Source organism: Oryctolagus cuniculus, chromosome 4 (genome assembly GCF_964237555.1).
Source record: "Oryctolagus cuniculus chromosome 4, mOryCun1.1, whole genome shotgun sequence".
Lineage (NCBI taxonomy): Eukaryota > Metazoa > Chordata > Mammalia > Lagomorpha > Leporidae > Oryctolagus > Oryctolagus cuniculus.
Window position 1 is genome coordinate 60392592 of NC_091435.1, and position 18283 is coordinate 60410874.

Genomic DNA, 18283 nt, shown 5'->3' on the forward strand with positions numbered 1-18283 from the left:
GGGAGGCTGAGAGCCAGAGCCAGGGGCTTACAAGGGGCGGCGGAGTCTGAAAAGCTACAGGAGAGTCAGGGCAGGACCCGGGTGGCCCGGGACACCCAGCGGCTATCCCCGCTAGCTCCCAGGAGTTTCCTTCTTTCCCATTTCTCCTACCCCTTTACGTCCCTGGACCCAAAGCGCCCTGCCCCACTGCTCATCACAGGAGAGAAGGCAGCAACAGCGCGGAAAGTCCTGGATGAGCGAGGCAGTGGGTGGGGCTTCTGGGGGCAAGAAAAGAGCAGTCTGACTTTTCCAAGCTTGGCGAGGCTGCGTGGGCAGAGGGAAGAGGCCGCGTGGTGACGGCGCGGGTAACGCCACGGGAAGTGTCGCTCCTTGAGACCCAGCCGGGCGCGCGCGGCTCCCGCGCCTGCCGATTGGCGGGGGTGGCCTAGGGGGCGGAACTTTCCGCGAGCGGGAAGCTCCGCCCCCTGGCGCGCTCGGGTTGGGGCGCACGGTTCTCCCCCACCAGCCAGAGTCCCGGCGCTGGGCTGCGTCTCCGACTCGGTCCTGCAGCGCCTCTAGGCTGCGGATCGGCGCTCCAACCACCTGCTCCGCGCTGCTCCGGGGGAAGCAGAGAGGCGACTGGAGAAGAGGGAGGGGCGGGGGAGGCGGAGAGAGGCCGCTTACACACGCCTCCCGGTCCCTCCACTCAGAGCAGCCCGGAGACCGCTGCCGCCGCTCGCTCTGCCTCCGCCGCCGCTGCCACCTGAGGAGACCCGCAGAGCCCCGCCGTCGCCCCCGGCCGTTCCCTCGCACCGGGCTTCCTTTTGCACGCTGCAACTACCATTATTAGTCTCGCCGCACGAGAAGGAAACTAAAAGAAGACACCCGCCGAAAAGAACCAGGAACACCTTTCCCTATTACTCCAGTGTCTCGCGGAAAGAGAGGGCGCCGGTGCGGGAAGGAGCGGCCGGAGAGACCGAGGGCGAGTGCTGACTGGGAGGGAGGAGTCGGGGTCCCGGGAGGTGGAAAGTTGCGAGCGACAGAAAGCCCAAGGTGCAGCGCCACAGCCCAGAGGGACTGTGTGTCTGGGCGAAGAGACTGCCCCTTGCGTCGGGACCCGCGAGCGCGCGGGCACCGCGGGGCGCGGGACGACGCCCCCTCCTGCGGCGTGGACTCTGTCAGTGCCCCCCTCCCCCGAGAAGGAGGAGGAATATGGCATCCGAGGCTGCCCCCTCCTGCCGTCTGGTCTTCTGCCTCCTGATCTCCGCCGCAGTCCTCAGGCCAGGTGAGCAAGGGCCTTGGAGCAGCCCCGAACGACGTGTGCTGGGGGCAGGTCCCTAAAGGCCCGGGCCCCGGCCTGGCGCCCGCCGGGCTGTGCGCCCAGGCGCGTGGGGGAGGTACGGGGACGGCCCGTCCGGACGCACAGCCGGCCCCGGGCTCAGTCCCCTGGGTCGCACCTTTGGTCTCGGCTGGGCGGCCCAAGTTTGGGCATCGGGCAAGGGGGCCTGGAAACCTCTCCAGGAACTTTGGGTGCGGCCGGGGTCGAGGCTCCGGGAGCCCGCGGACAGGATCGCGCGGCTCTTCCCTGGTTCCTGGGGCTGCGGGCGGGCAGCCGGCTCTCACCCTCCCACCGTTTCTCCCGTCTCTGGGCGGCAAAGTCCACGCTGCTGCGCCCCGGGCAGTTTTCCTTTCGTTTAGCTGTCGGATGAAATAACTACCCGCACTTTTTCGTATAATTCCCCTAGTAACTTCCCCTTGCTTTGAGATGAGGAAGGACTGGGAGGGGTAGAGGAGAAAAAAAGGACTTTTATCCCTCCCCACCACCCTTGAAAAAACGTGGTTCCATTGTCTGGGTGGGAGGTGAGCGTGTCGGGGTGATGGCAGGCAACCCACGCAGCCTGAACTGGAATTAACAGCCGGGGCTGGCTGTGGTTTGCGAGACCTTACCCATAGCCTTGTGGATTGCCAGGACCTACCCGAGAGCTTGGGTTCTCAGTTCCGTACTGTGCTTTAGAAAGAAAGAAAGAAAAAAACAAGGCAAAATTCCCAACAAGTAAAATATCTAGCGGGGAATCCCTCTCCGCACCTCGGGGGCGTCCTCAGGCCCGCCAGGCGCTGACACGAGTTGGTCCTCGCCCCGCGGTCTGCGCGCTCTCGGTCACTTGACTGCGCGGCAGGTTCATTTCCTCGCCCCACGGAAGGGTTTGGGCTCCCCCACCCTCCCCTTGAAGTTTTGGTTTCTCTGCCTTCGTAGATCCTTGCTAAATTACTTCTGTTACATGGGCTGCTCTTTGCTCTTGCCCTTTTCTTTACCTTATATCAAAGAAAAAAAAAAAGCTCACTTCCTCCTCGCCTCTTTGATTCCTGCACGTCCCTTCAGTTGTTGGCGAGCGGGGCCCAGGGAAGAGGATTGGAAGCCTCTGAACCTCTCAAGGGAAAGGGGGAAGTGAGACTGGGGTCTAGAGCCTGAGGCAGACATCGCTAGTGTGTGAGCTGCCGCCGCCGCCGCCGCGTGGGTGTGCATGGGGATTTGCCCTGGCCAGATCTCTTTATTAAAGTTACATTTCTGGGTGAGGTAATGAGCTCACCTGCTGTTTCTGAGGCTGAGAGAGGAGTCTGTGACGAATCTCGGGTTCTGGGGCGGGGACGGTGAAAGCAGGTGGTGGTGGGGAAGAGCACTGGGGAGATGGGAAGGGACGAACCCCCCACCCCCGACCCCCCGCCGCCCCGGGGTCTAACACAGTGCGGATTTCACTTTTTTTTTTTTTCCAATCCTAGAGTCCGATGGGAGAAGGAAGGGAAGGGCACTTGGTTGGAGCCCAGAAGAGGGTCTAGAAGGCAGGACGTGGGTGCTTTAGTTTGCAAAATGCCTAGGATCCGCAGGCCCGCGGTCGGTTTTCAGTTAACCCCCTCGCGACTTTGAAACCATAATCTCACCTCCACCTCCGCCCGGGGCACACGCGCGCGCCCTGTGTCCTTTTACTTGCGGTCGCGCTGGAATTTATTTTCCGTTGGGCCACGTCAGAGGACAGGCTTCTCCGTATATTTAATTGCTACAAGAGGAAAGGTTCCGCTGTTTAACCTTCTTTCGCGGGGATTATTTGGCACCGCAGGCTTGTGCGTGCAGGGGGCGCAGAGCCGCGCTGTCTGGCAGCTGGGAGCTCTCAGCCCGCCACCAGCCATCGCCCATCTGGGGGTCGATGCCGCAGACCCTCGGATGCGTGCTTTCCCAGAATTGCCACTCTGGCATTGAGTGACGTTCTGGATGTAGTATCAGCGTGTTGTAAATGGAAGGATCAGGGCACCAAAGGCGCCCAGTCTCCAGTAGGAGAGCAAGTCTTGGACGGCAGGTGCACCTCCTTCTGAGTCCTCTGCAAGGGAGAGAAGCAGCAATGAATGGCTAGTTTCCTTCTAGAGACAAACTGGCCACGCGCCTGCTGCCCTTGGTTTCCCCAGCAGTTTCAGTAGTGTGTGCCCAGCACCAGAAGACAAAACTCGAGTTTATGGAACTGCTCCCGCGGGTCTTTTGGCCTGTGGTCGCTGTGAAATCACGGGTGTCTTTTAGGCAAGCTGCGTTACATCTATAGAGGAGAGGAGGAGGGTATTAGGAACCGGGAACACTGAATTCAGAGATAAAGGCAATGGAGTGTGTGCTTCGCATCCAAGGGAGCAAGAATCTCATTATTCTTGTAGAAAGAGCGTCAGCCTGTGGTGACATTTTGTATTGCTTTAGAAAGGCTTCCTTGATTATTTACAACAAGGAGGCGGGGCGCTGCAGTTAACTCTTTCTTCACTTGGGGCGTCTGTTTGTACCTGTCCCTAGGGTTTTTCATAACTACTCAGCAATATCATTCATTTCATGGTTTAAGTCCACATAAAGACCTTTGTAGTGGGATATTTTTAGTGGGATATTATGTTTGAAAAATATCAATTTATCTCGAACAGGCTCTGGGAAAAGCACCAACTCAATGTCCTTTCAGACACTGATGTGAGAATTAAAATTTATTAATTTAAAAACTAAACCTGCTCAAGAGCCAACATATATTGTTTTCTCCCACAAACATTTATTTAATCCAATAACGGTTTTCAGTTTAATGGGGGTGATATTTGCAGTAAATTGCATTTCTAGGCTTGGCTCAGGAACATCTACCTTCAGGCACTTGAGCAAATCATTGGACCTCTTTGGGCTTCAGCTCTCTCTGTATAAAATAAAAGGTGTGCAAAGGGTCTGCTCTCTTCCAGCTGAAAAAAAAAAATGTGTTTCTGATGTCCTCAAGTAAAAATTTGAATTTACCTGGCAAAAATAATTTTCCAGTAGTATTTCTCTACTGTTCCTAGTCAAGACATAAATTACCACAAAAGTGCCAGTGGATTCCAATTTTAACTCCCTCCCCTTTTTTCACTTTTATGAATTCATTGTAATATCTTGTAATTTTCTAGTAGTATTTTCCTGCTGTTCTTAGTCTGGACAAAACATAAAATTATACTATTGCAAAAGTATTAGTGGATCCCAATTTTAACCCTCTCTCTCTCTCTCTCTCTCTTTTTTTTACTTTTATGAATCCACTGTAATACCCTGTGCTTACTCTTCCAGGCCTTAATAGGGCTATTTAAAAAAACAAACAAGCAATTTGATGTATAGGAATTAATCTTTCATTCTCCTGCGAAAAGAGATTCCCAAAAAAGAAAAAGATCTTAGGTTTCAGGGCACCCTGCTAGTGAAACTCTCAACTACTGTAAGACTGCCACTATCTAAATTGCATATACAGTTCCTAGAATGAGATGTAAGTGATGATCGATGTTAAAATGTTCATAAGACAAAGCCTCACATGTAGACCCTGAAGCTATAATACTATTATAAAAGGAAATAGAAGACTCTAATACTTTCATGTTGTTTAAAACCCTGCAGAAGTCCAACATATTTTACATTTCCAGATTCCAAAATTTTTTTGGACTTCTAAAAATTCAAGCTAGCTTACCTTTTATAATAGAAATTCTGATTGGAATGTGTGTCTACTGTTGGATATTAAAAAGAAGAAAATCAATAAAAACCTACTTAAGTGGTTGTGTTATCAGAAAACTCTTTATATGGGCATCAGTATTTATGTTGGGTTTTTAGCTATGCAATTTAAGAATGTTGTGACCTGAGGAGAGTTATTCTGTTCTTTTTTATTTCTCATCCACAAGATTTTCTGTCTGTATAATGTGTGGTTCTGATTGTGGCCAGATGAATAATTCCCTTGCGCAGCATTTTGATTTTTTCAAGTAAAACATGCTATATTAATTAATACTTTTATTATGTACTTAATAGAATAACACCCTTTAATTAATTCTAGTTAATTATCACTTTGACTAGTTCATTCATTAAAAGCAGGCGAAAATATTTTATTTTTTCTTTTCAATTTTTCTCCTTCAAGTTTTCATGCCACTAGACATGAGCACTGTGCAAGTTGTCAGCAGTACTTGTGTAAGATGGCAGCATTTTGTCAGATGGTATTTGAAATGCTTTGTAATCACCCTGTCTTATATTCCCAAACACATCTCATTCTGTTCTGGCCATTTATTTAGCATCAAACATCATCAAAGAGTTCTAGCTCCCTGAAGCTACTAACTCAAGTAGATACGTGTGACTTATATCCTAAATATGCAGAGAAGCCACTTAGGTACAGCTGTGATCAAAGAGTGTCTCTGTGTATACATGAAACTTAAGGTGAAATTTTTTTCTTCTTTATGTGCATTTATATTTTTCATTGTTAAGTTTTCACAAAGGCCCATCTCATTTCCTACACATAAATATATGTGACATATGAAGAATGAGTTAACTCACAGAAATACTAAAGAATGTTTTCTTACTAGTAGTGAGTGATAAATGAATATTTATTTGATTATTACTTTCGGATTTCAGCTCATTTAATTTCCAATAATAAATGAAGAGGACCAGAAAAATGACCATTTATACTTTTCATTACTTCTTTTATTAGAGCAGAATTTTCTCTCCCCCTAGGAGAACAAATTCACTACTAAAATATATATTCTTTATTTAAGAGGGTTTTATAGACTGTTGAGAGGTGTTAAATCCTACAATTTTTATAGTATCCCTACAATATATAAAACATTATTGTATTTTTGGAGTTACTAATATTTTCATTCAGCTAATTTCTCTGTTTAAATAACAAAATCCATATTCTTCCACCCCCCGTCATTATTGAATGGAATATCTTATTTATTTCAGATAGCACTAGTTCCAAATGTGCTGTGGTATTCAGTAATTGTTTTATGGTAACCTATTATCATAGCCCATTATTGTAGTGTATGTTCCAAGAATGAAATTAGCTTTTAATGCTTCCTCTCTTATTTACCCAGTCACTTCTCAATTACCCATTCAATTGAAGGGGAAATCAGAGTTGCATACTATCAAAACAGCTTCTAATCAAAGGATTACTTAATTTGACTTTGAGTTGAGGTACTTCAGTGAACATGCCTGTATCTAGTCTTCTACAAATTCATATTATTTCAACATAATGAAAATAAACTGTGGGGGAATAGATTAATTCAAAATTAGACAGCAGTCTAGGTTCTCTGACTCTTTTTCTTTCTGCCCCCCCCCTTCTCTCCAACTCTAATTCTCTCCTGTATCACTTCAAAAACTGATGCAAAATCATGCCCAAGTAAGAGTAAAAACATTTATGAAATTAATTCCAGTGTTTGTGATCTTTGCAAATCATAGAAGTATAACAGACTGTTAATGATCATAAGGCAAACTTCTATGGGCTTGGCAATTGGTATAGTTTTCTGACTTTGTTCAGTCACTCTTCTATCAAGAGTTCTTTGTTTCTCATCCAAGTATTGTTTAACTGTGAAAAAAATTACATTTTGAATATTTATTAAGTTTTTTTCCTTCCTTTGTGAACAATTTTTCTTAAGAAAATTTTCTATGAATGAATAAATAAAGAAATCATACCTTTGTCTTGATATGAGTTCACTTGGTACCCTGATAGATTGACTCTGTGAGCAACCTGCTTTTAGGGGAAAAAAAAATTACTTTGAATGGATTATAAAGTCACTATAAACAGTGAAAACCGGTAATATCAAATCCACAAATGACAGAGGAAGATTGAAATTTAAAGGACTTCCTTTTGGATTACTTTGTTGTGATAATTTCAACACAGTAGTTACATAAGTTTGCAGATTAAGATATCAACAAGCATTCCAGTGCAATATTTTCTTAGAAAAAATCCTAAAGCTCCTCTGACCTCAGAAGTTGATGAAAGTAGTTTTTTGCTTTTCATTTGTAGAGCATAGATTCAGGGTGTCTAGGCTACTTCATTTAAGCTTTGAATGAAAAATGATTAACTTCACTATACTTTTTGTGTTCAATACAAAATTAGCATTGAAATATCAGGAACAAGTGTCGTTCCCAACTGTTCTCTTTCCCTTTGCCCCCTCGTTGTATTTGCTGTAGGCTTTGCCACTGTGTAGTATGACATTACTTTTTTTCCCTCAATTGATCATGATCTTTTGAATACAAAATTTTATATTCATTTGTGTATCCTTCAGTACAGTAAAGAGAACATGCTTCTTTGTTTTCATTGTATTAAATAGCTCTAGCACCAAAATGGAAAACTAAGCTTGTTTATAAGCCCATTCATGGGCTATCACAGATACTTTCTCAAGGAACTTGGGAATTGAGGATATAATACTGCTCCATGAGAATTAAACAAGAAAATAAAAGCACCGTGAAAGAAAAAATAGATTCAAAAATTATCTGAATGCAAAGAATTCACAGACCATTAAGACATGATGACATTTTGATAGTATAAATGAAGAGAAAAGAATGAAAAGAACACATACATTAGGAAGAACTTGTGATTAAAATCAGAAAATGCTTTGATCAGTAGAGAAAATAAAAGGAAAATGGTGTGGGTTATTCAATTGTAGTTATTGAGCAGATGCTTTCTTTTGTGGTGGAAGTGGCTCCTCTAACTAGAAGACACAATTTGCCCAGCCCCACCCCCCTTTGCAGGTGTGTCTGTCTGTCTATCTATCTATCTATCTATCTATCTATCAATCATCTGTCCGGACTGGTAAGATACATCAGAGCCTAATGCTTTAAATATTAAAAATCATAGAATGAATTTTCCCATGCTGTGATTTTTATGATCACTAAAAAAATCTTTCGAACTATAATGTGAATTCCTATAAAGCTAATTTACAGGAAGAGGACATCCTTGCTATAGGATTGTGAGCATTGTACTCCCCTAGCAGTAATTGTTCTCATGTAAACCAATAAGCTACTTTATGAGTTTGGCTAGTAATAGTCATCCTTGAAAGATGGGAAAACTTTTGGTAAGCAGCCAAAAGTAACTGATATTTTCAGGGCTAAAGTTACACAATGAATGATGGCAAATTCATCTCATGAGTCCTCCTGAGGTATAGTCATACACAAGATGACACTTATTGTGTCACCTGTTGTGACCTAGTTATTTTGCATAGGTATTTTATAACTTTGGTGAAATTTGGTTTAATAAGCACATTGTTAGTAGGATGACCATATATCATACATCCTTGTATGTCCAAGGCAATCTTGGCATATCTCCGGTGACCTGGTTCAATTATTAATGACACCTCTTTCACTCTCAAAAATGCAGTGTGGATGGTAAATTATTTGGTCAGTATAGTTATTAGTAACTTGTTTATATTTTTGTCTTAACTTTAGGGGATTATTTATCTAAACAAAGTGCCTATTTGTACCCTTTTTAAATTTAAATATCAGCTACAGTGAATTATGTGCTGCTTTCCTGTCAAGTGTAAGATAGACACGATGCTTGAGCCTGGAATCCCAGATGTTGTAGTGGGTGTAGAACACTGAGGATCTCATGGTTTATAGTCGAAATCAAACTGACCTGAGATGCCAGAGGAATAAGAACGACTGAAATTTATCTGAGAGCACATTTGATTATGGGATTATTGAGGAAAAGCAAGTTTTAGTCTGAGCTTGAAATCCTTTTACAGCAAATTGTGCAATTCTATTCTTTTCTTCTATGAGGTTTCTCAGTGCCCCAGCATCAATTTGGATTTAAAGATAACTATCAGGGATGTCTATAAAGATGAAAAAAGTCCCCAAGCCCTTCTGTACATGTAAACTAGAGTTGCATCAGTCAGATATGGTGTCCTGAGTGGGGGCAGCCAATCATGAAGATAGAGCAATCAGTGCTTAGACTGCTCCTTCCAAACTGGACACTCATGTGCTGTTTGGTTCAGCTGGCTCAGTGTTTAAGGTACTTCCCCAAATCCCCCAAATCAGGGGATTTAAGGGAAGTTAAGAGGGCATTTTCCAAGAACACAGGGTAAAGAAATGCCATAGTTTTCTTCTTATTAATAGGGTTGAATAAAGGGAAGGGACATTGGCCTCTGTGACTGAACCTCTTGTCAGTCTAAACTGAAGTATTTTCCCTGATGGTTAGTTTCAGGGTATGGAATTTGCCTTGTTCTAGATCAGGCAAAAATATAAGAGATCTGGCAGTGTATTAGTTAACTATTGCTAAGTAATAAAGCACTCCAAAACAATGGTTTAAAACAGCAACCACTTTTTTTTTTTTTTTTTTTTTCATTATTCTGCAGGTTGACAGCTTGGTTTGGGCTTGGCTAGGTGCATTTTGTTTGTTTGGTTTTTGTTGTTTGGTTTAGTTGAATGTCTTCATTGTACTGCAGGCATCTGCAGGTCAGTCCAATAGCCTTGTTTCTGGGAGTTGGCTGGCTATTGTTTAGGAAAAATAACTCTCCCCCATGATCTTCCGTTCTCTAACAGGCTTGCCAAGGCTTGTTCTCTTAGTAGAAGCTTAGTTCTCAGAGAAACCAGAAGCTTGCAAGTTTTCCTGAGGCCTAGCATCAGAACTGGTAAATCATCATTTTTGTCTCATTCTATTGATGAAGACAGGTCACATACCCAGCTCAAATACAAGGCTGGGGGCATTATCTCTTCCTATTGTATGTGGATAAAGACCAGACAGAGAAAATTACCTGCACTTTTTTGAATCCATTATACAAAACAATAGAGAATGTGGCACCAACAAGGACCATTGCGTTAGAGCTTTGATCCCACATTAGTGGTTTACACCTTCCTCTTGGGCAAAACATGTGCCTTATTGGAGCCTTCGCAGTGTCCAATAAGAATACTAGTTCCTATTGTTAAAACCTTAACTTCTGGAATGAAATTATGGGAAGCTGAGTCTGTGTATTTGTGTGCATATTAAAGGATGATAGGGGAGGCTTGGAAAGATTAGAGGTACACAGTTCATGTCATGAGCTATCATGAGGTAGAAAAGATGTTGGAAAAATGAGAAAGTTTCTTAGATGCTTATCTTGTTCATTCCTCTATTAGAAAGCTGAAAAAAAATGAAGATACAAGTTAAGAGACCATCTAAAATTCAATAGCAATGTAACCACAGTTCTTAGAGACAACAATATTCTTAGTTTCAGTTGCGCCTAGACCGATGGCTTAAAGATTTGGGGGTATTAAAAAAACTTTAAAATTACTTAGCGATTTAAGTAAGGTCATACTTTTGGCCAGTCTAAAATTAAAACTCATGTGAATAGAGTTCTCAATATGTGCAAAGCACTATACTTGGGGATATGGAAATAAACTACGGGACAGTCAAGGTCCTATCACTGAAAATATGTTCTCTTTAAGAGACATCAGTCAATTTACTGTATAACTATTTGCTTGAAATTTTGCCAAGTATGACATGAATAAATAATCAGTTTACATTAAAGTGAACAAAATTTGAGCTGCATTTTAGGAAAAACTCACAGGAGTCACTTCAGAAAGTATGTGCTAAGGAATAATTAAACAGACAATTGGACAGAAGGATTAGCATGAATGAAGACAGGAAAGTGAGAAGGAACATGACTTCTAACTCCTGGACAGGAAGAGAGGCTTGTCCCTTTCTGGTGAAATCAAAGGACCTCTGAAGGTTGAAACAGAAACCAGGGATTCTTGAAGTTGTTCAGGTACTTTCCTGTGGTCTCCCTGGCTGACTTACCAATTGTGAGTTAAGAAGATCTCTTTGTCTTACTTAAATACTCTTATACTAACAAACATTTGCATTTACACTTCCTTCATTAAAAAAATAAAGTGGGACCATACCATACATAAAATATTGTGCCTTCCTTATCACTTAGCAGTACATTTTGGAGATTAAAATTTTGTCCCATATCAACAGCACATAAAAATGATGCATTGGATTTTATTTACCACCATAATTAATGTAACCAGTTTACTGTTTTCTTGAAGTGTATATAGTTTCCATTATGTTGTTATTACAAACAACAGAGCAGTGAGTATTCTAATAGATGTTATTATCCTTATGAACAATTATGTTCCTAAGAAAATGTTTTGGAAATGAAATTGTTGAGTAAAAGAATATGTATATTGTTCAATTATAAAGAAAATGTAAAACTTTATTTCAAAAAATACCCGCCTTTATAAACGTCCATCCAACTATATGATGATGCCCCTTTCTTATACTCTCTCCATAACTCAGTAATAGTTTATGTTTAACCAGAATAATTCCTTGGTTTGTTCTGATTTAAGGTTTATGGAAAGAATACAATTATAGGAATAATAAGCACACATACTCACATATAAGGCAAAAACTATAATGCATTGGTGCCTAACTTTATTATGTATGTGATAAAACCAAAAGTGGGGAAAAATGTGTTTACTATGAACTTATGTGCTGTTTCCACAAAAGGTTGCTAACTTTTAGAACATAAACGTAATTTTGTAAGCCATTTTTTCCTTTTCCTTTAACTTTCATATTCTATGGAATCAGATTGACTAAACTGAAAGAGTAGATTCAGGGGCAACCAAATGTGAACCTTAAGAAGATTTGATGCTGTTTTTCATTATACAAAGAGTTTCCAAATATTTGTGTTTGTTCACATAGGTACGACACACATAATATGGTGGTCTAACTAATTCTATTGTTTAAATACTGTATATTGGTTTACTAAAAACCACTTATTTTTAAGTAAATCACATTTTGAACAAATTTTCCAAGAAGATTAATAAGCTTGTGAAAATTTCTACAAGCTGAATAAAAGTTTCACCTTTTGCAAATATTAAAAAAGTACTCTTAACTGTATGTTTCATTCTGTTATTTTTAGACCTACTATGGGAGGTAGAAGGAAAATCTGTTTTATAGTCACTTTATATAGAAAAATTAGCACTATATATAATAAGGAGGTTTTAACAAATATATGCTTGATATAAACTTTTAAAATAACATATTCATAATTTAATTAATATTAGTGTGCACATAATGTAATTTTATGAATAAGCAGTTTTAGCCTGGCGCTTAATTTTAAATGTTTACATATGTGGCATGTATACTTCATTCTGCAAGGATTTGCAGTCTGGTTAAAGGTCTGACACTTTTAAACAAGACTATTTATGGTAGTTATAAGACATAGGTTTTTTTCAGAGATGGATATGGCTTTAAATATGAATAATGCTTTTAATATGTCTAAGAGTAAGATGTAATATATAAATGGATTTACCCTTTTAGATACATCTACTTGACAGAACTTCAGTGGATGCTAGCTAGTTTTCAAATGGAGCTTCTTTGAGAAACGTCTGTTTAATATAAGATTAAACTGCTGTTCTTATCACACCAGAATGGCAAATACTAAGTATCTGTTTATTCAAACAATCTCTGTACCTGCTAAGTTATTTATCACTTTGCTGATAAGATATATAAAAGAAATGATAAAACATCAAAAAAAGGAGAGTTTCAGGGTATAGTTTGTAGATTATCATTTTTAAAATGTCATTAAAATAATACATTATTTGCTTTATTTTTATGAACTGTAAATTCTTACAGATTCTAGACTGCAAAAACTTTGCACAAAGGCTCAAGAACTTGAGCATTGGGTCAAAGTGTCAGCTTGCATTCTAGCTTTTGCCACTGTTTTCTTGTTTGTAAATTGAGGGTAGCAATACCTCCAAAATTATTTGATATTGATATTCAAGAAGGTAAAGAGTATATACGGTGCTTCTCAATGGCTGGCAATGCTAGATTCTCAACCAATAATAATTAATATGAATGACATTTTCAGTAATCATAATATAATAATATCGATGCATTTACCTCCAAAAACTTGTGAAATATCTCATCTACTGATTTAGAAATATGCTTCATTTCCATCTGAATATATTTTGGGTTTCTATAACAAAATCAGAAAGCGTATTTTATTAGGAGATTTAATAATCCCAAGATTGTCAAGTAACGATTCAGTTTTATTAACTCAAGAAAATTGAAGCAAAGTAATAAATTAAAAAATAGCAGTGTTAAAAGGTGGTTACCCCAAGCAAGGAAACCAGCAAAAAGCTTTACATATTTTAAAATTGGGACATATATAATTAACTCTATTATTCTATGATATTAGCATTGTATATATGTCTGTTTAATTTGAAAATATTACACCTTGGAAAGAGCAAAAAAATTCAATTATTGTAATGTAGAAATTTCCATGACCAAATTATGATTTTAAATACAAGGCACATTTTCAATATAAATTGAAATTCAATAGAGGGAGCTCCACTACTTTCATTTTAGGAGCACAGTGGGATGCTTCCATTTATTATGATTTCATAGTGACCTCTAATTTAATAGTGAAAATTATAAAAACCTTCAATTTTAATATTAAGGATGCTTCGAAATCAAATAATATCTTCCTCCTATTTATGATATCCATAGAAATGCTTCTTAAATATATTTGATGTTTTAAAATCCCTAGTTCTTATTTCTTTGTACCTTTTGGATAATAAATCACTAGAAGAAATTAAAATATGTATACTCTCAAGAAATATACTTTAATATAGTAAGGTAAAAAAGAAAACAAAGTTTTTTTAAAATGATAAAATAATACGTGTTTCGATACTAATTTTGTGGTAGCTAATAAATTAAACTATTACATGTTTGAATAGTGGAGGAAAATAGCTAATATTTTAGTAATAACTTCTTGGACTTTTAAACAGATGACTATAGATTTCTACATAGAAATGGTCTATTCTTGCACTTTCCTCTTTTATTTTTCCACATATCACCTTGACTTTGATCATTCTATTTCATCATCTTATCAGTTGTTACTTTGTCTTTTAATTTACTGTGATGAAAAATGTTGGGTTTTTAGGTACAAAAATTGATAATTTTTGGAACAAATGCACTACATTGAATTAAAAAGTTGAGTGGTTTTAAATGTATAATGCATCTTCTAAACTGTTCCTATATAAAGCAGTAATATTCTATTCTGTGTGTGATTCTGAGAATTTCTTTACCTTTTAAGAGATTTACCTTTGTAATGGAAATATTGTGCCATGTATTTTCTTCACAGCTCAAAAAAAATCTAAGATGCAAGGATACAACTTGATTTAGGAAAATAATACGCACACACATTTGTTTAGCTTTGAATCAATATTAAGCAGTAATTTTCCTTGCAGTTCCATTAGAAAAAAATTTAAGTTACATAATCCCATGCAATGTACTTGCTAATTCATTACTAAAGTGTTATCAGTTAAAGAATAACTCAGTTCACTGGCATAGTTAAGAATTGTCAACACAGCTTACAATATTTCATGTTAGGATTAGGTTAATATCTGCCTTTGTGGCAACACTGAGGAAGCAGCCTAGAAATGGATGCCTATAGCTCATTCATCACAGTTTTAACAAAGCATAATTTTAAATATTCCTAAAAATTAATGCTAATTTTGTTGTGTTACTTTCCACTGTGGGTGTGAGTTTGAGAATATGGCTTCTGCAGCCAAACTGTAGTTTTAAAACCAATTTCTCCACTCTGTTTTCCAAGCTGTGTGACACTAGCGAGTTGCTTAACCTCTCTTCTGTACTGATCTATGCAGTGAGGACCATAATACCTACCTTTTAGGGTTGGTGGGAAATTTAAATAAATTAATATACATAATGCATATTTCCACAGCTTGGAGTAAACTTTTTTAAATAAAGACTTATTTACCTATTCTGAAAGACGTACAGAGAGAGAGAGAGAGAGAGAGAGAGAATCTTCTGTCCTCTAGGAGACTCCCCAGATGGCCGCAATGGCCAGCACTGGGCCAGGCTGAATCCAGGAGCCAAGAGATTCATCTGAGGCTCCCACATAGGTGGCAGGGGCCCAAATACCTGGACTATTTTCCATTGCTTTTCCCAGGCCATCAGTAGGGAGCTGGATAGGAAGTGGAGGAGCTAAGTCTTGAACTGCGTCCATATGGGATGCCAGCATTGCAGGCGACAGAGTTCTGCCTCCAAGTAAGCTCTTATGGTAAAATTTAGACTCAGGTGTTTAATCTCAGGTAATCTTTCCTAGAAAATATGACCATATTGCCAGCCTACTTCCATAGATGCATAAAGATGCGAGGTTAGGTTGTTCAGAATTATAAAATTACCAGCTCTACCTCCTCTTCACTCCAATATTTCTTCTATTCAAGAAATGGAATATCAGTGAGAGTGGTTTCATATTATTTATCGGGCATAACCTTGAAATTTCTCACAAATCATTCACAAACTCCAAGACTTTATCCATTAATTATTAGTGTCATACTCATTATGAAACAGGGTAGTATTGCAATAATGAAGTTGAAATCAAAACATAAATGTAAATTTAAGACTAAAGATGAGATGCATTGCAACATATGGTACACAGTGTCTGAGAGCAATTGTTTTCCAGCATTAATGTGAATGGGCCACAGATAATTTATGAGTACAAAAATGTGTGTACTTAGCGGAAAAACTAGTGTAGATTCGGAGTAACTTAGGGCTCAGTGACCATATGTTAAGAAACTGAATAAAGGATACATCGCTGAATGTGTTTTTCAAACCACTTGTGTATCCTCCCTCTGATTTTTTCTCTCCTCTGCCGTCAGAATGTTAGAAGCTATACATAGAATCTCATCACTGCTCTGCTTAAACTATTTCAGTGGCTCCCTGGTATTGTTGGGGTAAATCATAAATTCTTCATTGCAGCACTGAAAGGTTTTACATTCCTCAACACAGTCTTTATTGGAATTCCATGTTCTGACCATACTCTAAATGTGCCGTACCCTATGTGATCCCTGGGCTGTTTTTTCACATCTCTTAGTCTACAACATGTGTTTGTTCATGCTGTCCCCCTTTATCCTCCCATTGCCTGAATAATTTGTACTCCCATCCTTCAGAGCAGTTTCACTGCCCATTCTCCCAGGAATACTTCCCTGAGCCCTCTAGGATGCCTGTCCTCTGAGTTCCCAGAGTTCATTTCGTATATTGCCTCTTTGCTTTTGTTTCTTTCTTTAATGGATTCTTTTGTTCTTTTAGAGTCCCCTAGAAATTTAACGTTGTTTATTTATTTATCGTGAGCTCATCCAGAGAATTATAGTAAATAAATATGTAAATTATAGTAAATAAATATGTAACTGTGGGTGGTGCCTTAAATCCTGTCAACAGTAAAAAATTAGAAATAAGTTGGAGAGGAAGCTGGTATTGTGGTATAGGGGGTTAAGCCACCACCTGCCACATTGGCATCCCACATGAGCACCAGCCAGTTTGTGTCCTGGATGCTCCATTTTCCATCCAGCTTCCTGCTAATGTGCCTAAGAAACCATTGGAAGATAGTTCGAGTACTTTGTCTCCTGCCACCTGCATGGGAGACCCAGGTGAAGTTCCTGGTTCCTGGTGCCAGTGGTCATTGCTGACATTTGGGGAGTGAACAAATGGATGGAAGATTTTCTGTCTCTCTGTCTCACCTTTCCTCTCTGTAGTTTTGCCATTCAAATAAAATAAATACTTTGGAAAAATCTGTTGTTATATTTTCCAAAAATACTATCTACTAAAGAACAATCTTTAAATTGTTATATATAAAAATTGATATATGTGTATAAAATTGTGTTATAAACCTAAAAAATGAGAAAAATATTGAACACTTCATTTTTACTGAAAAATGGAAATTGTTCTGTTAAAACTAACATGAAGTTTTAAAAAGCAAAACTGTATTGATAAACACGGAACAAAATTCAAGTCATCATAGTATCTCATGTGATGACTGAAAAAATATTTTTTAGGTTTTTTGCTATCTCTTCCCTGGACAAAATAATTAAATTTCTATAATCATTTTACTTAAATCCTTTTGTATAAGCCTTGATTCTTTTTTTTTTTACTTACCTTGTATGTTTTCCAGTTATTCAGAATTTTAATTTCTATATCATGGTTTTACTCCATTGTTCTCCATATAGATAATCTTGTCAGTATATTTACTTCTTTGGTCTGAGAGTCAAACTATCTCCTAAACTTGTACTTAGAAATTCTAAGATTTTTCTAGAACATTATAAAGGTTCTTTCTGAATAAATCAATATAAGCCCTACCCACTATCAGAATGCTCCCATCTATTGAAAACTGCTATGTTCTATGCAATGTAGTATCCACTAAAGAATGAGTATTTGAATACACTATTTTAAGCTTACAAAAAAATCTGTGCTTCTAGTTTATTTTTATTTTTAAGTAACACAATTTAATCACATTTTCACTCTTTTCAATGTAGGACTCAATACACTATTGTCTATATATAAATAAATATATCAAATAAAGCATATAAATGGGCCTCTCTATTTAAACATGTAAAGTTAGTTTGCCCATATCATCAGCCTCTCAAGATTCGGGGTTAATCAAATAGGCTCCATGATAATTTAAAATATATATATATATATATATATATATATATAAATTTTCTACTATATGGGAAAATGTTACCCATTTCTGTGACAAATATTTGTGGATTATTGGATTTTTGGCCTTTGATATTGGCTTCAGATTAGTGATGTGTAACCCAAGAAAATATTACTCCCCAAAACATAAAAGATAATTTATGAATAAAAGTCTCCATTTTCTGTGGAACTGGAAATTTTTATCATTAACAATCCTTGTATAAGTCTGTGTAAGCAGAGTTAGAAAGTTCAGTTTTATGACCTTAGATACGATTCCAGTAATGGAGAACACTGTGTTTTATAAAAGCCACGGAGGATAAGTGAAGCTGAAGGGAACAGCTTGTACTGGTGAGGAAAGGGACTTCTCTTCAGAGAAAAAAGATAAGACTAGAAGCCAACATGAAATGGAACTTACTTGTTAAAAAAATTACTGAAAATTGTATTGACCAGGGTCCCTATGCTGTAAAAGAAATTATTTTTCCTGGTTTGTTCTGACACCCAGTTGATGATACCTTCTAGTAATTTCTAATTTGAAACTCTTCCATCAATATTAA

At 38.9% G+C, this 18283-nt stretch overlaps 1 protein-coding gene across 2 annotated transcripts in view; it reads left to right on the plus strand.

Moving 5' to 3' along the window:
- Positions 1-480: 480 nt before the first annotated feature.
- ALCAM (activated leukocyte cell adhesion molecule) overlaps positions 481-18283 on the plus strand; it is a 209886-nt gene continuing 192083 nt past the window's right edge. For both annotated transcript variants that reach the window (XM_002716725.5, XM_008267007.4), the window contains exon 1: positions 481-1264. In XM_002716725.5, coding sequence (XP_002716771.2) covers positions 1192-1264 — 73 coding nt within the window. In that variant the 5' untranslated portion in view covers positions 481-1191. The remainder of the gene's footprint in view (positions 1265-18283) is intronic.